This window comes from Centruroides sculpturatus, unplaced genomic scaffold, assembly GCF_000671375.1.
Source record: "Centruroides sculpturatus isolate CEXI.00-Female unplaced genomic scaffold, Cexi_2.0 scaffold1687, whole genome shotgun sequence".
Lineage (NCBI taxonomy): Eukaryota > Metazoa > Arthropoda > Arachnida > Scorpiones > Buthidae > Centruroides > Centruroides sculpturatus.
In genome coordinates, this window is record NW_019386017.1 from 80,467 (window position 1) to 103,512 (window position 23,046).

The window sequence follows — 23,046 nt, forward strand, 5'->3', positions numbered from 1 at the left end:
GTACTCAACATACTGCTTTGGCCACTGCTTTGGATAAACGGGAGGCTCAAATCAGGCTTTGTTTGAATCAATCTGTTGGTCGCTGAGACATTCTTGATTTCGGCTCGAGTCAACTGATCGATGCAGACTGGGCGGACACATCAGACAAGATGTGCTTTTCTTGACTGCATTGTGAGGGTATAGCTTCTGGGAAACCCTGGTGTGACAGTCTATGGGGAAACTCCCATGTAATGGCATCCCCTTGTTGGGCCCAATGGTGGGTAGAGTCACTAGGAGCTGAATAGTTATTTTTAAATATGGAAATCCATATTTAAAAATAACTCTTTTTTCTATTTAGAAATTTATCCATATTTTATTATCTATTTATCCATATTTAGAAATAACTATTTATCAAAGCAAAAAGAAATATGTATCAATGCATTGCCATTAAAGAAGGTCAATTCCTCCAATCAACCATCTTACCTCATCATTTATGCTACGGGAGAAACGCCTGTTTCTAAATGTTCCCCTTTTTTGATTCAGAAACTCTGAATTGACCATTGGGCACCTTAAAAAATTCCAAAAATTGAGGTCAGGAGATCTGCTCATAGAAGCAGCCTCCCCTCAACAGTCAGAAAAGTTAAAATGAAGTCTCTAGGAGACATACCAGTCACCATCACACCACACACAAGTTTGAACTCATCACGGGGTGTGATATCTGAAATCGATCTCATGTCTGTGGATGAATCAAATATTTAGATTGGCCTTTCAGATCAAGGAGTTACTGCTGTTTGACGCATCTCCATTTGTCGAGATGGCAAGATAATTCCTACAAAACATTTAATTGTGACATTTAATAAACCGATATTACCATCTTTTCTTACAGCAGGACATTTGCGCTGTCTGGTTCACCCATATATTCCAAATCTGCTGCGCTGCTTCAAATGCCAGTGGTTTGGACATTCCCAAACATCCTGTTGAGGCAAAAGCTTATGTGCACAGTGTGGAATTGAAGGCCACCAGAGTACTGAGTGTACCAGTACTCCATGCTGTGTAAACTGTGAAGATGTCCATCCTGCCTACTTCTGGAAATGCCCTGCATGGCAGAGAAAGAGATTCAGTGGGTGAAAATAGTCAAGAATTTAGCTTACCCAGAGGCTCGGCACATGATCACTTTAAGTGCACCACTTAAGCAGAAGACATTTGCTGCAGTTTTAAAATCTACAAAGACATGTGGAGTTCAAACAGATATTTCTGTTTCTCCAAAAGAATCTCTCGCTCGCCTTGCAAAATGTTTATTGATCCCATCTACACAATTAGAAGAAAAGGAGAACACAAAACCAAAACTTCTGCAACTAAAACAGAGATAGCAACTAGAAACTTGGGTTCTAAAAAGGCTGATAAGAACCCACTGAACAAACAAAAATTGAAAGTAGCCCTCTGTAAATCAAAGAGATTAATCTATCAGTGAGTTCTCTGATATCTCTGATGAAGAAAATAATATGGAGGTGACAACCAACCTCACCTTCAAAAGGAAAATCCTCAGTAAAATTGAAGAGGGACACTTTTGCTAAAAATGCTGCCTCAAACACACAATGATTATAAAATAATCCAATGAAACTAGTTGTTTCCTCAACAACTTCTCTGACATTAAATACTTGAACATCATCTACCTCATCTCTCTGTGTGGCACTCCAGGAAACATGTCTAATACCTGGAGAAGATATCTCTTTAAGAGATTTCGATTTCTACTGCAAGGATGATGATAGCCAGAACCGTGCCAGTTGAGGTGTGGCTATTTTGGTTTCAAATCACATCCCATCCTTGCCAGTACAAATCACTACTGATTTGCAGTCAGAATTTCTATTGGAGTAACTATCACCATTTGTTCTATTTGCCACCAGATGTCAAAGTCAATGAAGATGAATTGGATACCTTGGTTGAACAGCTGCCAACTCCATTCCTTTTAATGAGTGATTTCAATGGCCACAATCCAATGTGGGGCTGATCGACTTTACTCATGATTAATCGTCAAGGCAGAGCCATTGACAGGTTCCTAGGCAATCACCAACTGTATTTATTTAATACTGGAGAAGTGACATACTTTCATGCCCCAAAAAGAACATTCACTGCCATTGACTTATCATTAGCAACTCCAAATCTGTTTTCAGCATTTACATGGGAGGTCGGATCTAATCCACTCTCTAGTGACCACTTCCCAATATTTTTAAAATATGAAGGCAGAGAAAGCTGTGAAACAGCCTGTCCACCATGCTGGAAACTCGAAACGGCAGATTAGCCTGCATTCTCCTCTTTGGCTAACATCAGTGAGGAAATGGTCAATACTGCTGATATCAATGATGCAGTTGAAGTTGTCACTTTGTGTATTATTCAGGCAGCTGAAAAAACAATGCGGAAAACATCAACCAGATGTCCAAAACATTTGAAACTATGGTGGGATCAGAATTGCGAGGAAACATTTAAAAAACAAAATAGAGCATGGGATATTTTCAGAAGACCCCACTGCTAACGATTTGGTTGCTTTTTAAAATGAAAAGACAAATGCCAGAAGAATTAGAAGGCAAAGCGAAAGGCATTCTTGGAGGAAGTATGTTTCTAGCATAACATTTACCAGCTCAAAAGCAGTCTGGGATAAAATCCATAAAATTAATGAGAAATATGCTTCTCATTCTCTATCCATGTTGGAAAATAATGGCTCAATAATCAGCGATATATAGTGTATTGCTGATACTCTGGGTGAAACATTTTCCTCTTCATCCAGCAATATTATGTATCTAAGGAATTTTTAGGTTTATAAAACCCAAAGAGAAAAACAAAATTTTAATTTCTATTCTTCATCTAATGAGGAATATAATGTGCCATTTAGCAGAGTAGAACTACATACAACAATCTCTTGTTCGGGGAATAGTGCTGTCGGCCCGGATAAAATCCACTACAGCATGATTAAAAATCTCTCTAGCAATTCTCTTAGTAATCTTCTAAATCTGTTTAACTGAATATGGACAGAACATACTTTTCCCGACTCTTGGAGGCTATCAATTATCATCCCCATTCCAAATCCCAGTAAAGACGGCAAGAATTCTTTTAATTACAGACCAATCTCTCTGACAAGTTATCTCTGTAAACTCTTTGAGAGAATGGTAAACAGAGCACTGATGTATCTCTTACAGAAAAAGGAATACTTTTCATTAAATCAGATTGGTTTTCGTAGGAACATAAGTAATACAGACAACTTAGTAAACCTTGAAACATCTATGTGCGAAGTGTTTGTTAGATGACAGCACTTGTGTCTGTTTTTTTTTTGATATGGAGAAGTTTTATGATCGCTGTTGATGATACATAAGACATAAGATTTAAAGTAATTGGCCGAACTCGAGGGTATAGCCAAGGAAGGAATAGGATAGGGAGAAAGGGGTGAGTGAGGGAGGAGAAGAAAGAGAAGGGATGTGTATAGGGGGTAGAGGAGGGGAAAAGAGATAGAAAGGAAAGGAGGAATCCATGGGCGCCTGCCGGGGACTGATTAAAGAACAGCTTAAAATGATATACAATTAACAAGGTAGATTATATACAATTTGATTGGACAGATGAGATAGGTGGCGCCTTATGAGGCTTACATGCAAGACGAAGTAGAGAACCTGTATCCTGAGAATGGAGCCAGGATTGGCACAGCGAAGAGTAGGTAGACCGTTTGTGATGATGATGTGGAGGGATTTCAGATGAGATCCGGAGAGTCTTGCTTACTGGGCACGGGTGATATTGGTGAGGTAATCTGACCGTTGATTGGAATATGGTAGTCCGCTAGCCTCAGGTTGTTAATGTACTGCACAAAAGTGCGATAGGTGTCCCTGTCTTCAATGAGGGTATTGAGGGGACAGGGCCAATGGTGCCCCTTGTCAGTTACCTTGCGCAGTAGCAGTTGTCGGTGTTGAGTAAATTTCGTGCAGGTAAAGATGAGGTGGAAAGAGTCGTCCTTTTCTTGTATGTTACAGTCACATAGTTCATTTTCTTTATTAACCCCTTCTGAGCCGCGCTCGAGTGTGACTCGAGCAAGTTTTATAGCGTTACATCGTTAAGGCTACTTTTGAAAAAATTATTTTTTTTGAATTTTTGGAATGTTTTTTAGGTCCCCAAATTTTTTCAGAATTTTTTGCGCACGCGAAAAAATTTTATCGCGATTTTAATAAGGCTCGATTAAGGCTTAATGTTTTTTTAATGGGAGTTTTTTATCAAAATTAATTTATCATTCTAAAGTTGTAGCGCNATTTTCATCACCTGTAGTTAATGAAATCACATATGTTTCATTGCTTATTTTTTCTCTTCTAATTTTATGCTTAGTAATAGTATAATCGTTATTGTGATTAGATATGTTAAACCAATTTCTAGGAATAGTAACTTCTCAGACCGACTACCCATTTTCCACACAAATCAATAGGTGGACTCATTTTCACAATAGAATGAGACTTCTTATTTTCTGGAAATAAATCCATGCTGGCGTTGCTTATCAGAGTTACAAAAAAGTCTTGACTGCATCATTCTGTTACCTTCTGTAATTCTTCTGTATAAAATCTTCCTTCCAAAATTTTGTTATTTAAATTTTTCAATATGTATGTGGGAGGATGAGATAAAAAACGATCGTGAATAATAAATATTTCTTTTGTCCACCCTGGTAGATATCCTCGACTAAACGTTTTACGTATTTTCAAAATTTGAATGAGATCACCAATATTAAATTTAAATGTATTTTCTCTTTTTATACCATAGAGCTTTTCAAAAATCGCACTGTGATGCAAATGTGTAACTTCCGACGGAGACATACCGATACTTCTATGAAAACTATTATTGTAGCTTTTTACAATATCAGATAATTTATCAATATATTTATAAGAATTACGATAAGTAAATAATCTATATATTTTATTCCGCAGNATTCCCTAAAGAGCTTTTGATAGTTTTGGTGGAGCTGCTGTTTATTGTGTTGATCCGTTTCCCTTCGGAGTTGCCTCTTTGCAGACCGCACCTTCTTCCTTTGTTGTTCTACGTCCCTGTTCCACCAGGGAGCCGAAGGTCTGTTAGTTTTGACCCTTGTGGCATGATAGAAAGCCGTATTGATTGCCTTCTGGAGTTGATCCACCGCAAAATCTATGTCAGTAGTAGTATCTATATGAGACAGACCTGTGGGATCCCATTGGTGTTTTAGAAGTTCTTGGTAGTAGTCCCAATTTGTGATGTTATGGATACTTAGGTTTGTGGGGGGGTTTACCCCTGTAACTTTAGTGAGAATGTAGGCATGATCACTGACCGAGATTTCTTCCTGTGTTTGACAGTCTATGTCCAGTTCCAGAAGTTTACTATTACCCAGACAGAGGTCGATCCAGCTTTTCCCGTTCGTGCTGGAGAAGGTAGGTAAGTGGCTGGTGTTGAGCGAGTGAAAATCAAGCTCTGCCATCAATTCATTTACTGCATATCCTCTCGGGTCCTCAATTGGACTATACCAAACTGGGGACTTTGCATTGAAGTCCCCACATATTAGGATTGGGTGCTGTGGGAGGTTGTTGGTTAAGTCCCTTATATCATTTAGGGGGGAGAGAATGTCTTCTGAAGGTGGAGCATACAGATTAATAATGTAAATATTGTCCAAGCCTAGGTTAACCCTAATAGTGGTGATATACTGGTTACAGCCTTGAGTTATTAATTGCACATTCAGATTGTTGTTGAGGATTTGGAAGCCTGTCTTTATGGGTTGGTTGTTAGTATTCCCTGTGAAGATTTTGCCTTTGCCAAGAAGGGCAACCTTACCTTTGTATAAGTATGGCTCCTGGAAGGCCATAATATCAGCCTTCTTTTCTATCACCATCTTTGTTGTTTGTGAGGACGCAGCCTCGCTCCTCTGTAGGTTAATTTGAAGGATACAGAGAGTATTAGATGTTTGAAGCATGAACGTGTTGCTTGGGTTATCACTGTGGGAGTTCCTATCCATATTGAGCAAATGAGGAGAAGCCATTATTCGTATTGGGTTGCCTGAACCTGGATTGCTCTGTACTTTATAAACATTTGGCAGCTTTTGTCAAAGGCATTGTGGTCAGTATATACTCTTTTAGTCTCCGGCACTGTGCTGTTATGTTTTTTGCAATTGATGCAGACTGGATCATTCCGGAGGTACGGGCAATCCTTAAACTTGTGTCTCCTTGTACAATGTGTGCACCGTTCTTTTTCAGTGCACTTGTGGGAGGTATGGCCATATCCTGCACAGTTGAAACAGCGTATGATAGAAATATAATCGTCTAATTGTATAGAGCTCCAGCCTATGTATACTCTTATGGATTCCATTAAGTAGTTTCTGATGCATGGTTTGACTGATATAATAATATGTCTTGTTTCCTTGTTGCCTTTGGGGTGAAAGCTGTGGCTTATTTTCGTGCTTGAAGTGAATTGTTCTTCAGATATGTGATCATGTAAAAAAATTATTTTGCCTATACATGTCTTGTATTAAGTCATCTTCCTCTATGCTATCTGGCACATGGAATAGAATGACTTTCGGTTGTTTTTTAGCCCTTTCCACTATCTTTAGTTTGTTGGTTAGGGTTTCGTGTGTTTGCACTGCCGATTTAAGCTTTTGAATATCAGTCTCATCATGAACCTGGATCTTGACGTCCCCACTTGGGAGAGGTCTAACAGCCTTAATCCTAACCCCAAGACTCTTTGGGTCTACATGGGATTGGAGTAGGTCCACAGTTTCTTCCAGTATCGGTTCAGGATATTCAGGATTTTTGATTGCAGCTATAACTATTTCGTGGCTTTCGATTCTTGGGTTTTTGATCCCATCTAGTTTGGCTGCTTTTGCCGAAATCAATTTCGTCCTCCTACTTGTCGGCTTCAAGTTTTTCTGCAGGGTTTCTGAGTATGTGGCCTTACTTGGAGGTGGGGGAGTCGGCCAAGGACTTGACTCTCTCCCTGAGGGCCAGAACCACTCCAAAGATCTGGTTGGCAGCAGCGTGCATTTTAACTGCTGCCTCCCTGGCCTGAGCACGTTCTTTGGTCCTAACGGATGCATTAGAGTTGGTAGGGATATTGTTTAGGATTACCTCAAGATTATCATTGATAGAGTTTATTATTCCTCTTCAATAAAACTATTGTTAAGGGATCCGTTGTCCTCCGCCGCCATATTGTAGAACTTAGCGAGGAAAGATGAGTGGATTAGCCGAATGGATTAACACAATATTCACTAGTAAAATTGTCCTAGAGACAAGACTTTTGTCAATTAGTGCAAAGTTTCAGAGTCAGAGTAGTAGTCCATGAAAATATATGTTTGTGGTCCAGTGGGATGTGACGATAGACAGAAAAACAATATCACGCCGAACCGGCGTCGGTCAAGCCGAACGGCTGAGAATTAATTAATCTGTAACTGGTACACTGACTCAAGCATAATCGCGTGCAATCTAGATTGATAAATAGTTTTGACGATCTTGGTAGGGCAATCCACGAATAACAGTTCAACACACCACTGGGAAGAGCACGCCGATCGGCTAGATCGCGCCAAGTGGCTACCGGGAACACGTGGTGAAATAACAGTCTTTGTTTAGCAGAACTTGATTTCGATCGCGATTACGCGGTTGGTAATTGACATAATAATATCAAACTTGGAGGGTAAGTTAACATCAAAATGGTCTATCAATAACTGAAGAAAAATCCGAGATAACACAATTGGCGGCCCCGATGGGGGCTGACAAATTTCCAATACTTCTGACGGTGATAACTTTTGACGAAATGTTCCGATTTTGAAAAGATTTGTACTTACGGAGAGCAGATTAATTCCCACTTCAAATAATATATAATGTGTGTGGTTAATCCAAGTAGAAACACATATAATTTCGACAAGGCGGAGAGCACGAGTTTACCATCCATACACTTTTGACTGGCAACTGGTTCAAAAATGCTGTTGGTGATATAGGATACTCTGTGATCTGTACCAATTTGGAATGCAGGGTAATTTGCCAATTTTTATAAAAAACTTCCTACAGAATTGAAGATTCCAAGTCAGGATGGGCAACACACTATCTAGTCTCTTCATATAAGAAGGTGTTCCTGAAGGTTGTATTTTGAGTGTGACTCTGTTCCTAATCAAAATTAACAGGATAGCTAAGTGTCTTCCTTGTAATGTAAAACACTCTCTGTACATGGATGACTTTCAGATCTCCTGCCAGTCTATTAACATGAGTTTCATTGAGAGACAACTGCAAACCTCTAAATTGCATAGACAATTGGTCCAAGACCTATGGTTTTGTGAGGACCCAAACCGGGTCTGAAGAGAGGCAATTAACAACTTTTTGAATGAGTCAAGTTTCATAGCGCGATAGAGCAAACTTAAAGATCGGATTTAAACAATGAACCTTTTGTCTTGTTAAAAGATTTTAAACAATAGATAGAGTAAAGTTGAGGAAAATGCGGTTGGGGAGGAGTTGTGTTCCGACGCGACATTGACATCTCACGCACCGTTCGTTGACCTCTCCCATGCCCTTCATTGGGTTTTGAATTGTCACCATGTGACGAGGAGAGACCAATGGAGAGGCGACAGCGGTGGAAAAATCAATAAAGCCGTGTTTTCGGGAACTTTACGGGGGCTTGGGTTTTGGTGCGTAGTGCTCACCTGCTGGGATTTGGTGCTCACGACAGAGACACAATGAAGGCTCTTTCGACGTCCTAGGAACTGGTTTTGCCAATTCGTCCCGCCCAGAATCGCCAAGGTCATGTTCAGAATCGTTGAGGTTTGACTTGTCCACCGAGGACATCTCTACAAGTGCTGTGCATGCCCCGGGGCCATCGTCTTCTGTGTCCAGCGTGTCAACAATACCCCAAGGATCGATCAAACAGTCAAAATTTTCCATTTGTATTGGAACTGTTATATTAACTCATCGTGGGATAGGCTTTCGCCTGACTTACTGAATTATTGTAAGAACCATTTATGTATATTATTAAACTGTTTCATATGGTAAACCTGTCTCGGTGAGTCATTCCACACCCACAAAGTCGTATTGGCTGCTCGATGGTCAAACTCGTGCATCCACTTTTGCCAAAGGCGTGGTTTGCACCTGATCCAGAAATTTTCCTAAATGGGGATAAAATCCCAATGGTGAAGGAGGCAAAGTTTTTGGGTGTTTGTTTTGCCCAAAAGCTGACATTCTTGCCACACTTGCACAACCTGAAGAGTATATGTTTAAAATCTAAACCTTTTAATGATACTATGCTGTTCATTCTGGGGAGCAGACAAAGTTTCTATGCTCAGGATTTATAGGGCCCTTGTCTGCTCTAAGCTGGACTACAGTTGCATTGTTTATGGCTCTGTGTGAGAATTTACTCTTCGGATGCTGGATCCAATCCGCTATCAAGCACTGCGTTTGTGCACTGGTGCTTTTCGAATTTCTCCTGTTCAAAGTCTGTATGTGGATGCTTATGATCTTCCACTATCTCTCAGGAGAGAACAGTTGTCTCTTTTTTTGTACATCAAACAGAAATCTGTGAATACACTTTTAGCTAATAATTCAAATACTCAGCTGAAAAGATTATTTGCAGTTCGGATGAGTAGTGTTTCTACATTCAACAATAAGAATGGAGAATGTAAGCAGGATGATTGACCTGGACATAAGCAACATCTCACAGGTTGAGGTCAATAGTATTTCACCTTGGTCAACCCCAGTGATAGATGTTGATTTAAGCTTAAAGCAGTTTTTCAAAGAAACCACACCAAACTACATCTATAGACAGCACTTTGGAGAAATTCAACATCGTGACTCGAATTTTAGATCCATCAATGTATATAGGAATTAATCGGATAACTATGTTTGTTTAGCCTTTGTTTGCCAAAATAAAATTGTGGCGGAACAAATAGCAAATTCTTCCATCTTTTTTGTGGAGTTGCAGGCTATTTATTTAGCCCTAAAATACATAAATAGGAATAGCGATGTTTATACATAAATAGGAAAGGTCATCATTGCTGTCTGATTTATACCCATTCAGTTAGTGCACTTCAGGCTTTGATTTCGTATGAATCTAGTTCTCACTTTATAGTGATTAAAATTTGTAAACTAATTTGTTATCTCACTATGAGAAATTTTTCTGTAAAGTTTTGTTGGGTTCCGGGCCATGTGGGTATAAGAGGTAATGAAGAAGCTGACACTGCTGCTAAGTGAGCAAGTCCTTCACAGCATATACTATTTACCCTGGTGCTTGTGCCAAAAAATCAAAACCAACCAAATAACCATTGAGTTGGGCAAATTAACCATTTTGCATGGCGCAGCTTTGCCTTTGTGGCCCTTGTGTCAAAAAACTCCAACTAACCAACTAACTTACTGTCCATAATTTTTTCGCATAATGGTCATCTATTTCATTTGTTTCAGTACTGGGCATTTGTGATCAAATGCATTGTGTTCTGTATATTCCCTTTTATTTCTATCTGATGTGTCGTTGGCCTCACTGCAATTTATGCACTTGGTGGTTATTCCTTATGCAGTCAGTCTGCATACCTATGCTCCCTCCCACAGTGGCTACAGGTAACCAGTTGATCACACTATCTAGTGCAGTGTTTTTCAACCTGTGGGTCGCAACCCCCCCTGGGAGGTCGCGAAGTTTTACACGGGGGTACAAGAAAAAGACAAATGTTTGCAGGACCTACACTACATTAAAAAAACTACTATTTCAGCGAGAATTATGGCCCACCCCAGAAAATGATAGCGGAAAAAGTTGTTGAGCTGATTTTCTAAAGGAAATAAAAAGCAGAAAAGTAGAAGCTGAAAATTGAAATCCAAAAAAAAAAAAAAATACCGTTGGTGAACAGTTCCATGTGCCTAATGTTACAATTAAAGGAAGTTTCATACTTTGTGTGTGTTAAATTATTGTCGATTCTGCTGAAACTTTCATTTTAATCAACAGTAATTTGTCTCAACAGAAAGAAAATTAAATACATAGTTTTTAAAATCACTGATATAGTTTTAATATGGCCCTAGGGGCCATATTAAAATTTTTTAACTTGTAAAGGGGTTATGTATTCAAGAAGGTTGAAAAACACTGATCTAGCGTAATGGCCGAAGCTGCAGCACCTGAAACATCTTAATATGTAGACAAAATCGTCCACCCCCTCGATGTGGGTTCCTGTTTGTGGTGAGGGGACCTCCCAGATATGGTTTAGTAACTCTTCTTTACCATCCCTGGGATCTGAACGCCCACCCACGTGTTTGCTGTGCGTGGTGTCCCGTATGCAGGAAAGGGGGATCCTGGTAGTTGAGGGGCAACATAACATCCCCAACACACTGCTTTGGCCCCTGCTTCGGATAAATGGGAGGCTCAAACAAGGCTTCGTTTGAGTCAATTGGCTGGTCATTGAGTCATTCTTGGCCTCGGCTTGGAGTCAATTGATCGATGCAGATCGGGTGGACACGTCCGACAAGATGTGCTCTTCTTGACTGCATTGTGAAGGTATAGCTCCTGGGAAACCCTGGTATGACGGTATATGGAAGTACTCCATGTGATGGCACCCCCTTGTTGGGCCTTGTGGTGGGTGGGGTCACTAAGACTCGAATAATTATATATAATTATGGATTCAAAAACCAAAAACGATCAGATACACCAACAACAAATGAAAAGACATCCAGTCAGCCATCCTACTTGATAATACATGCTACTGGAGAAAAACCTCTTTCGAAATGCTTTCCATTTCTCATTCAAAAAATATTTGAATCAAGTATTGGACACCTGAAAAAGATACAAAAATTGAGGTCAGGGGACTTACTTGTAGAAACTGCCTCATCTCAACAGTTGGCAAAACTTTTAGTTACAAAGAACCTGGGAGATATTGAAGTAACAGTCACACCACATGGAAGTTTGAATTCCATGTGGTGTGATATCTGAGATCGATCTGATGTCTGAAGATGAATCAGATATTCAGATCACCCTTTCAGACCAAGGCGTCACTGCTGTCCGACGTATCTCCATTTGTCGAGATGGCAAGTTGATACCAACTAAACATCTCATTCTTACTTTCGGAAAGCTGACATTATCATTATTTGTTACTGCAGGATATCTGCGCTGTCCAGTTCGTCCATACATTCCAAACCCGCTTCGTTGCTTTAAATTCCAGCGATTTGGACATTCCCAAACATCCTGTCGAGGCAAAAGTTTGTGCGCACAGTATGGAGTTGAAGGCCACCAGAGTACTGAGTGTACAACCACTCCATGCTGCGTCAACTGCAAGGATGCCCATCCTGCCTACTCTTGAAAATGTCCCATGTGGCAAAAAGAGAGAGATTCAGCGGGTAAAGACGGTGAATAATATACCTTACCCAGAGGCATGACACATGGTCACTTTAAATGCACCTTTGAGACAGAAAACATTTGCTGCTGTTTTGAAATCCACAAAGACATGTAGGGTTCAAACAGATATTTCTGTCTCCCCAAGTGAATCTCTTACCTGCCATGCGAAATGTCTAATTCTCCCACCTCTCCAAACATCAGAAAAAGAAACCAAGAAGGCGAAAACACCCCTACCAAAAACAGGGGTAATAACAAGAAATGTGGGTTCTAAGAAGGCTGCTAAGAACCCGCTCAACAAACAAAAATTAAAAGCAGCCATCTCCAAATCTAAGAGATCAGAGGCTCAGTCTATGAGTGAGTTCTCTGACTTCTCTGACGAGGAGACTAATAAGGAGGTGACACCACCAACTTGACCTCCAAAAGGCAAATCAGCCGTATAACTAAAGAGGGATACCTTCATGAAGAATGCTGCCTCAAACACATAATGGATTATAAAATAATCCAATGGAACTGTCGTGGTTTCAGCAACAAGTTCTCTGACATTAAACACTTGACATCATCTACCTCATCTCTCTGCGTGGCAATCCAGGAAACACATCTGATACCTGGAGAAAGAATTACTTTAAAAGGATTCAATCTCTACCACAAGGATGATAATAGCCACAACCGTTCCAGTGGTGGTGTGGCTATTCTGGTTTCAAATCACGTTCCATCCTTTCCGGTACAAATATCAACAGAGCTGCAAGCTGTGGCAGTCAAAATTTCAATTGGCGTAACTGTCACAGTTTGTTCTATATACTTGCCACCAGATGTCAGAGTCAATGAGAACGAACTGGATGCCTTGGTTGAACAGCTGCCAACACCATTCCTTTTATTTGGTGATTTTAATGGCCACAACCCCTCGGTGTGGGTTCCTGTCCGTGGTGAGGGGACCTCCCAGAGATGGTTTAGTAAGTCTTCTTTATCATCCCTGGGATCTGAACGCCCACCCACGTGTTTGCTGTGTGTGGTATCCCGTATGCCGGAAAGGGGGATCCTGGTAGTTGAGGGGGCAACATAACATCCCCAACACACTGCTTTGGCCCCTGCTTCGGATAAACAGGAGGATCAAATCAGGCTCCGTTTGAGTCAATCGGCTGGTCGTTGAGTCATTCGTAACCTCGGCTTGGAGTCAACCGATCGATGCAGACGTGTCAGAGAAGATGTGCTCTTCTTGACTGCATTGTGAGGGTATAGCTTCTAGGAAACTCTGATGTGACGGTCTATGGGAATCTCTCATGTGATGGCACCCCCTCGTTGGGCCCCATGGTGGGTGGGGTCACTGGGAGCTGAATTAATATTACATAATCATGGATCATCAAAAAACAAAAACTACAGACAATTCTATTAACCCGTTGGGCCTTATTCTTTAGACCCGAATGCAGTTTGAAAATTTTTTTCGTTTTTGAATATTAAAAAAAAACATCATTTGAATTGAAAAAAAATTTTGTTTTTAATTTTTGTGAATGCACCTCAGTTGGTTCCTAAATGGCATCTTTTCCTCTGGATAGCCAACTTTACAGGGGCCTGCAATGGTGGCTTCTCTGCATGACGAACTATCATGCTGGAAAGCTGCCATTCGTAGCTTAGCATCGGTTAGCGTTTAAAAATAATTTTAAGAAATGAAACATGACACAACATAAAATGAAAATAAATTTAATGACGAAAATAAAATTAAAAGTTATTTATATGAAAAACAATAAAATATTTACAAATATACATCATGATTACACTTTCCATATTGTACAAAACATATCTATAATTAAAAAAGATAAAAAATAGAAAAATAAAATTAAAATTTAATTCNTTCGCATTAGAAAGGATGCGAATCTCTCGCATCATTCGGAATATTGAAAAAGAAAGGGGGAAGAAATTTCTATTTCTGCTACATTTAACGTCGGAATAAAATAAAATTAGAAATTTATTTTGGTATGATAGATTTTGAAACAAGGCGCCGGACACAAGGCCACCTTACAAGATTCGCACTGGTACGTTGTTTCCCGTCGAATTTTTTTTTCTTTGTCATCACGTTTACTGCAACAAACGACACAGTATCTGGTTGGAGCAACTTTTTTGTCGGTCGGCGGAATAAAGTCCGGGAAATGTTTTTCCGTAAGTCTAAGCGGACTCGGAATTCTCGTCTGACCATGTTTGCTGGGCCTCGTTTCGGTGTGATACATTGTTATAATGCGTTCAATGATGGTCATTCTAAATGACAGATGTGTCTTTTCTCCACCATTTTTTGTGTACAAAACATATGAATTATATAAAGAAATATCTAACAATTGAAAGAATATTTTTTTGTAGTATTTCTTCCCTCTTTTTCTCGCCACAGTATAATCATGGAGATGCTGATCTAAAAGGTCAACACCTCCCATAGTGTTGTTATAGTCAACAACAACTTGTGGCTTCATTACAGTTTTACCAGTACGTGTTTCATTACTCACCATTCTTGGACTGTGGAATGTAGAGAGGAAAGTGACTGTTCTTCTGTCGTGCCATTTTTGGATCATCACTTTACCTCTCTGCATTGCCACAGTCTCTCCTTTTTTAAATTTCTTTTGATGTAATATCTTTGGAACATCTTTCCGTGTTGTGCGTAATGTTCCACAACAATCAGTTTTGACCGTTATAAGATAATCTGCTAAATGTGGGGAAGTATAATAATTATCCGTAGTTAGACAGTATCCCTTGTCTAACAACGGGTCCATTAATGTTAATACAACTTGAAAGGTAAATAACAAATTTGCGTACTTTTGGTTTAGGCAAGTGCCTTTTCCAGTGTAAATAATAAATTTGCACAGATATCCGGATTTCGATTCGCATAACATAAAAAATTTGACACCGTAACGAGACCTTTTCAGAGGAATGTACTGCTTCCAGGAAAGACGGCCTTTGAACAATAGAAGGCTTTCGTCAACGCTGACGTTTTGTTCGGGGGTATAAAAACTGGAGAATTTTAAATTAAGATTTTTTACTACTGGCCAAATTTTCCAAAGTTTTGGATTTTCATGCGTTTCAGGATTATAAGTGGTACTGTCTGCAAAATGCAAATTTTTTTTTATATCCATGTATCTACTTTTAGTCATTAGTTTACCAAAAATTGGGGTGTTTATAAGATCATTCCTGGACCAGTACATTTTCACAGATGGTTTGTATAACAGTCCTTGTAATATACAAATCGCTAGAAATAAGTATATTTCTCCGACTGTTACTGGCTCCCACTGATCCCTAGATGACCGTGCCTGTTGCATCGCAAACTTATTTGTTTCAGTTACAATAAGGTTAATTAGTTGCAAGTCAAAGAATAGCAAAAAATATGCCAACGGGTCACAAACGTCCGTAATAGTAAATTTACATCCTGGATTTCCCCAAAAAGTAAATCGCAAAGGAGGTGGAGAAGGACTTTCCAAATCTAAATCTACCCAGTTTCTGGCAGAGAAGCCGTCTCCATCGTCGCTGTTGTTTGACGACATATCTTGGCTAATAACGCTGATGTCTGAGTCACTTTCAGACAGTTCTTCGTATTCAAAATCTGAATCTGACATTCTAACAATAAAAAAAATTTATCTAAAAACCCGTTATATTTATCTAACGCGAAATAAAACAATATTATTTTTCTCTAGAAATAGTATATTTCTTATAAACTTACTTGATAAAATAGCGAAATGTATTTAGTCAAGCAGATAATAGATAATACAGAATTTCCAACTGTTCTAGCAAAAGGAAAAAAAATTATCTAAAAACCCGTTATATTTATCTAACGCGAAATAAAACAATTATTATTCTTCTCTAGAAATAGTATATTTCTTATAAACTTACTTGATAAAATAGCGAAATATATTTAGTCAAGCAGATAATACAGAATTTCCAACTGAACTAAAGGAGAACTTGTCTACTAGTCTACTAGAAAGCAAGTGAGAATTTCTTGAAGCATTCGAAATAAGAACAAAGAGACAGAATTTCTAGGAACAAATATCTGACGTTATTTATTGCAGTCATAAATTGCAATAACAATCCCTGGTATCGGAAACTTTTGTACTTACAGTACAATACCATTTCCAATTAGCAAATTTTTATTACAGGTTCTCCCTCCATCTGAGAATTGATAATTTCATGAAAGTGTTTGGAAGTTCTTTCTAAATGCTTTTATATGTAAATAATTTTATAGAAATATGAATAACATATCACCGTTTATGATTGTTGACTATAACATATATATGTTAACAAAAATGTATAAAATTCAAGATTTGAAAAAATCAAAAAACTTTTGTGTGTAAACATTCGATCAATCTGTTATATGTTACATAGACAGGTCTATTTTCTCAAAAAAACTGCAGCTTTCTAAATCAAAGTAGAGATAGAATACGGCCTACAGTTTACAACGCAACTAGTTTGGGGGGGGTGGTTGAAATTTGTAAATCTAGGTCAACTCACATTTGTGCATCGATGGTGTATATTTGATTTTGTTTATGTTATTTATACTATTATAATAAGCAATTATTTCCTTATTATGTGAACGATTATACATGTATTATTGTTTACGTATTACGGAAGTATCACAATAATCCGGAAGTACTTTGTTTTTTAGAAAGACTTATGGCTGGATGATTCTGAAAAAACGTTTATAAACGTAAAACAGTATGAATATACATATAAATTTATTAAATTCAGGTAAAAATAAATCAGAATAACGATTTATGATTGTTTCTATATGTTCGTAGCTTACAAANGAAGTACTTTGTTTTTTAGAAAGACTTATGGCTGGATGATTCTGAAAAAACGTTTATAAACGTAAAACAGTATGAATATACATATAAATTTATTAAATTCAGGTAAAAATAAATCAGAATAACGATTTATGATTGTTTCTATATGTTCGTAGCTTACAAAGAGTATCTCCGAGAATGCATGGCTTTTTGCTTGAAATTTCCCACCCCACAAACCTGAGTCTATGCTTATTCGTTGAAGGATAGTCAATTAGCTATAATATACCAGTTGCAGCTCAACAGGCATGTGACCGAAGGCTTGTTTCATCCAAAAAACAAAAGAAGTGTGTTCCATAGATATAACAATGGGAAGGAGGAGTTTTGTACAAACTGTAACCAAATCTGTAGCGATCTAAGCTTTGATTTGCTTTCTTGTATGTGTCTTTTGACTGTCTCAACCAATAAATGTTTTGTCACCACCTCCTGGCCATAAATATTTCGCAAAATATCGACTCCTTCCAGTGTAAAGTAATTAGAAATGAAAAGGCAGATTACTGGCTGATAAAATTGATAGTCAACTTCTTTTAGACTGTAGTTGGTTACTTTCTGTCTATGTTGATATTAGATCAACGAATGAGCCACTTGTGAAAACAGTGGAGCTCAAATTTCTGCTCTCTCTGGTTACCATCTTTGAAATATGTAAACAATCGTTATAAAATTGTTTGTTTCTAACGTTTTTTTAGCTCTAATTCGCTAATCTTTGTTCTTAGAGAGTATTTAGGTTAGCAAACATTATTTTAGAACTGTGAAGTTATAAATTATTTGGAAAAGTGACCCTTTCTCCTTGCAGTTACATAATATGACAAAATATGTAAAGAATCGCATCCGAAATTGCGTAGTATAGTCGATTATTGTAAAAATCGTCAAAAATAACATAAAAATAACGTTTATTATACATTATCGCTAAGAAAACTTGTGTTGACTTCGACCCTCAGATGACTCATCCACTCCCCTCCTAGGAGAGTAATTAGAGAAGTAGTGTAAATAATGGCAATATCTTCTCACTTGCTGTAGCTAGAAGGCTGTGGTTTGTTTTGTTTTCAAACAAAAGATGTATGTGACTAATAAATCTACGATATTTTAGCGAATTTATATAGGTAAATATATTATTTTTTGCTTTGTTCGAAAATTTATATTTTTTTATTATAATTTCACATTCGTTATAAACAAAATACAAAACTACTGTAAACTGTAATATGACTTTGCTAGAAAACAAAAAAAGACTGAATGTAGCGAGAATTTGAAGCGAGATACCACATTTGAAACAATACTTGCATCCGTAAAAGTGCTTTTCCTGCAAAACATAGTGTTTTTGATAGAAGAATGCCGAATTTTTATAAAAATTCTGTATATGAATATTTTTTATTAGCTTATTATCAGAAAAAGGTTTTATCTGTCCCACATTGCTTGACCCACACTACCCCCTGGAGTTCCTTTTCAAGAGAGAAATAGTATATTGTAAACAAAGACATTTTACACCCTGAGGCTCTAGAAGGATGCAGTTCGTTTAGTAAAGAAGACAACAAATTACTTTACATTATAAAATCTGCAAATAAAACCTATTGATTTATTTTTATTCTATGGTTTTTTCGAAAATGAACTATGTAAATATTATTGTAAATTTGTGTTTTATAGATAAAATTAGATCAAATGTGTTTAGATAAAAATAAACTAGGAAATAGTAATTGCAACAAAATATTCAACAATCTGTACAATACAATCGATATAGACTAGAAAGATAAGAAATTAGGATAGACAATCGTGTTATTTTATGTCTTCCTGTAGGACTTGATAATTGCAAGCAGGTGTGTCAAAAAACTTTTATTATAAAAGCATTTTTCATATAAATATTTTTACACAAAGACAAAAAATTCCTTATATTACAATAATACTTATTCTATAATGGTTTCTAGCTTTATACGCTGACATAAAAAGTTTTACAAAAAACTCACAAAAATCAAAATAATTTATAATACACCATTTTATAAAATAAATTTATAAAAAAATTTAGTTTAAATCTTTATTTATTTTATAATGTATTATTTAGAAACTTATTATTTTTCATGTAACACAATACTGGCAAAGAGACACTCGATACAAGCTTCAGTACAGATAAACATCTGGACGACCTTGAAAACAGCTGATTGTAAACTTTCGCGGGTTATCCCCAACAATGCCTGAGGGGTGTAGGTTTCTTACAGGTCTGAACTAGTTGCTGTAAATACTCGATTACGTTATATTCTGATAATTCTTTTATTATTTTCTTGTTATTACTTATATTATATGCTTAATTTGACCATATTAACCTAACATTGTTTTTTTATGCTTTACAGGAAAAACTGCTACAAAAAATTAATTAATAACTGACTGTATCTGGTTATCTGTTATGATACTTTATAAAAAAAGTTTTTATATTTTTAATTATAATAACATGGCATCCATCACGAATTTCAGGTAGGAATAAAGTTTATAAAAAATTGTGAATGCTAATAACGCGAAAAACCGTTATTAAGGCTGACTATACTAGAGATTTAATTTTTTTTCTTTCCTAACCATAAAGTTCTTTAATATCCAAAGTACAATATTAGTAACTCTTTGAAAAACCAAACTTTTAAGCCTAATTTCAATTATATTTGACAAAAATAACAGAAATTATTAAGCTTCGAAAAAGTTGAAAAAAATCGCGTTTTCTACACACGAACGGTACCGTTTTTTAGGAAATACGGTATCTACCGTTTTTCCTATAAAACGGTAGATACGTTCCTCTTTTTCTGAATCTATTTCTTACGAGTCCAGCCAATCACAGCCCGGCACATATGCAGTTTACAAACTACGTGCTGTTTGAAAAGTTTTTTCCATAAAATTAACTCTTTCTAGACTAATTCGACTCAACGTTTCCAAAATACGTAAAATTTTTTTGGGAGTAATTTGTAGTAACTATGCTATAAACAAAAAATTGTAGAATTACTTACCGAATGCGCACCGTTCGACGACGCCATTGATTAAGCTTGTTTTCTTCGCGGAGCGACGCCGTTCAATCGTCGCGGAGCGGCTATCGAACAGCGCTCCCGTACTTTCTTATAAATTATATTTTTGCGAAAAATTTGCTGAAGTTTAGAGACATCATTAATTTAAATATAATTTTTATGAACGTTAAATAATAAATCGTTTTTAGTAGGTACACTGCTTGTTTAAACTTAACGGTTTGTGTAATCCTGTCGCGACCCGAGTCGGCGATGACGTTTTACCGAATTATAGGAGTTTTTTTACATTTTTGTACGAATAGTGTCGCAATTTTTTCGCCGTGATATAGGAATTCAAACTTTAGAAATCTGTGTTATAGGGGAGTCGACTGTAATAATATCTACACAAATTCAAACCATAATTATTTTGCACACATCGGCGTTTGAAGTGCAAAACTCTAAAACCCTTCAGGTCGAATACCGCCTATTTGTCATACTTTTCCTCTGTTATAACAACCAGAAAATTTTATTACTTGAAGTTTTTCATGAGTACAGATTTGTCCTGAAGTTTAGCAGAACGAAAGTTTGCTTAATTTAAACGGTAGTTCATCCGGAATTAAAAACATTCTGTTGACAAATAGACAAATATATTTATTACGGGTCGTATACTTTTCAATATTTTGAAATTTTTCGCGGGTTATAAGGAAGTCCAATAATTTTTATTATATTCGGATATAAAATTTAAGTAATGTGGTGTTCTGGACACTGTTCAGGAGTTTGCATTTTAAAGTTTTTAAATCACTACCGAAAAAAAGTTTTTTATACAATTGATAATAAAAAGTTTTTAAATTCAAATGAAGGCTCAAAACTAGACGCGCGGTTATGGGACTTAATTAACTAATAGAAACGCACTACTCATAGCGATAAAAAAAGTGATATGTGATTTTCCTGGCTGTTATTTTATTTTACTTAAAAGTAACTTTTGTATTGTTAATCGTAATAAATAAATTTGTGTGACGCTATTTGTTATTAAATTTTGCTTTAAAAATTTTTATATTATTAATTATCAATCAATCAAAGTTTTATTGTACTAAGGAAAAAATCCTTCTTACAGGGGGGTTATTTTATACATGAAGAAAGAGTAGTAGCTTGTTTTACATCTTATGTTGTTTTTTTTTTGTAAACAAATAATTTTACAGAGATAGAAAATATATACATAAAGAAGTTTTAGTTGCATATCATTAGCTAAATATTAATTCATAACATCATTATCAAATATATTAGTAAAATGGGTGAAAAAATTATATAGATTATACATATCATTTTTTAAATAAATCTGCAAATCTTGACATAATTTAAATCATGGTTCATGCCAAGTATTTTTGTTATTCGGTATTTCTGATGACATTTTTAAATAGTTGTGCAGTCTTTCAATAGATGAAGAATAGAAAAGTTTTCCGAATTACACCAATAGTACTTTTGTTTAAAACAATTTATATATGTATTATTAACCAACAAGGAATATTTATTTAGACGAAGTTGTAATAATAATCGTTTAATATTAATATTTATATCAGTTATAATAAATCTGGAATCAAAAGAAATTTTTAAAATTTGAGAATACCATGGGTGATAATACGATTGCAATATTGTGTTTTGATCCTGAGTTATTGATTGCGACATGGCTTATTCCATTAGTAGTGTATACGCGTTATTTCAATTTATGTCAGATTTATCTAATAAAATACTTGAGATATCATATGTTTGAAGTATATTATTAAATTTGTATTGCCAAGTATCTTTGGTACAATTTAGAACATTAGATTGATACATATTTTGGTGTAAAAATTTTATATTTTTATCATCTGTATTTATAAGTTGGTAATAGAATCTTATTAATCTTTTTAAAAACCAAGGAAATAGTTGAATTCTATTTGTTTCTGCTCTAACAGAATGACCTGATACAGTTTTTTCAAGTTTGAATAATTTACGAAAATAATTTATATATAATTTTTCAAATTTTTAAAAAAAAGTCAAAATCCCATATTGGGCTGGCGTAAAAAAGGAAGAGTTATAGCGTTAAAAATTTTTATGTGAAGTTTAAAGTCAGATATTTTTAACTTTAAGCATAAATATGTATTATTGTCGATAAGCGAGTTAATTTTTGCAGTAAGTACTTTAAAATGGTGTTGAAAAGCTCCATTCCAGCTAAATGTAATTCCCAGGTATTTTATGTCGCTGATGATTTCTAGAGATTTGCCATATAGATAAAAGTTTTTTCTTAATTAGATAATTTGATTTTTATTCCGAAAATAATTATTTTCGTTTTTGAAGCCTTAATCGATAAATGTAACGATAAGTATTTATTTATGCTATCGAGTTTATGTTGTAATGTTATGCGAGTTGGTGCTAATAGTACTAAATCGCCTGCGTATAAAATATAGTGAAAAATACGACCATTAATATATATTCCTTATTAAACAAATTATGTCATTTATTTAGAAATTAAAAATATACGGAGAAAGAGGTTCACCTTGAAGTATTCCACGTTTTGTAATTATTTCTGTACTAAGTAAGTTGCTATTTACAATATGTAGTTTATAAGAAGAAAATAGATGCATAATCGAATATGAAAAACTGTTACATGCACCATATTGTTTTAATTTATTAANAAAGTTTGTGCTTAGATAAATTTTTAATAGTTATTGTAATATCTGTTAAAGAATATTTTTAAAGTGATTCATGATAACTTACTGTGAAAATTAGTGTAAAAGTGCGCAAAGGTTTTACGCTTTCTGTACGTTTACATTGGCGTTTTGATCAACCTAATGATAATATAATATAAGCTGTATATGATTACCTATACAACAACCTTACTCGCATCAAAAAATGCAACTAAAAAACCATTGCATAACCTGTTATAAATTAATACTTCTGTAGTATATTTTAAATTTTTCCTCATTAAATTTTTATTG

At 36.1% G+C, this 23,046-nt stretch overlaps 3 protein-coding genes across 3 annotated transcripts; 1 reads left to right on the forward strand and 2 right to left on the reverse strand.

The window, feature by feature from the left end:
• Positions 1–760: 760 nt before the first annotated feature.
• Positions 761–6,001, reverse strand: LOC111613142. The gene is made up of 2 exons (XM_023354457.1): positions 5,018–6,001; positions 761–808 (listed from the first exon to the last, which is right to left on the reverse strand). The coding sequence occupies exons 1-2, from the start codon at positions 5,999–6,001 to the stop codon at positions 761–763; spliced, it is 1,032 nt and encodes a 343-aa protein (XP_023210225.1).
• Positions 6,002–11,490: 5,489 nt separating this feature from the next.
• Positions 11,491–12,265, forward strand: LOC111613143. Its single transcript, XM_023354458.1, has 2 exons — positions 11,491–11,869; positions 11,949–12,265. The coding sequence occupies exons 1-2, from the start codon at positions 11,491–11,493 to the stop codon at positions 12,263–12,265; spliced, it is 696 nt and encodes a 231-aa protein (XP_023210226.1).
• A 1,987-nt stretch (positions 12,266–14,252) lies between these two features.
• Positions 14,253–15,887, reverse strand: LOC111613144 (piggyBac transposable element-derived protein 4-like). Its single transcript, XM_023354459.1, has one exon. It carries the CDS (start codon positions 15,885–15,887, stop codon positions 14,253–14,255), a length of 1,635 nt encoding a protein of 544 aa, XP_023210227.1.
• Between the last annotated feature and the right edge of the window lie 7,159 nt (positions 15,888–23,046).

What these genes read in the sequence shown, in the direction of transcription:
- LOC111613143 (XM_023354458.1), top strand. Translation starts at nt 11,491, where the DNA reads ATGACGGTATATGGAAGTACTCCATGTGATGGCACCCCCTTGTTGGGC. An exon ending in AACAGTCACACCACATGGAA is followed by an intron (nt 11,870 to 11,948) that starts GTTTGAATTCCA and finishes TCACCCTTTCAG; the next exon opens with ACCAAGGCGTCACTGCTGTC.
- LOC111613142 (XM_023354457.1), bottom strand. Translation starts at nt 6,001, where the DNA reads ATGGCTTCTCCTCATTTGCTCAATATGGATAGGAACTCCCACAGTGAT. An exon ending in TAGAACAACAAAGGAAGAAG is followed by an intron (nt 809 to 5,017) that starts GTGCGGTCTGCA and finishes AATGTTTTGTAG; the next exon opens with GAATTATCTTGCCATCTCGA.
- LOC111613144 (XM_023354459.1), bottom strand. Translation starts at nt 15,887, where the DNA reads ATGTCAGATTCAGATTTTGAATACGAAGAACTGTCTGAAAGTGACTCA.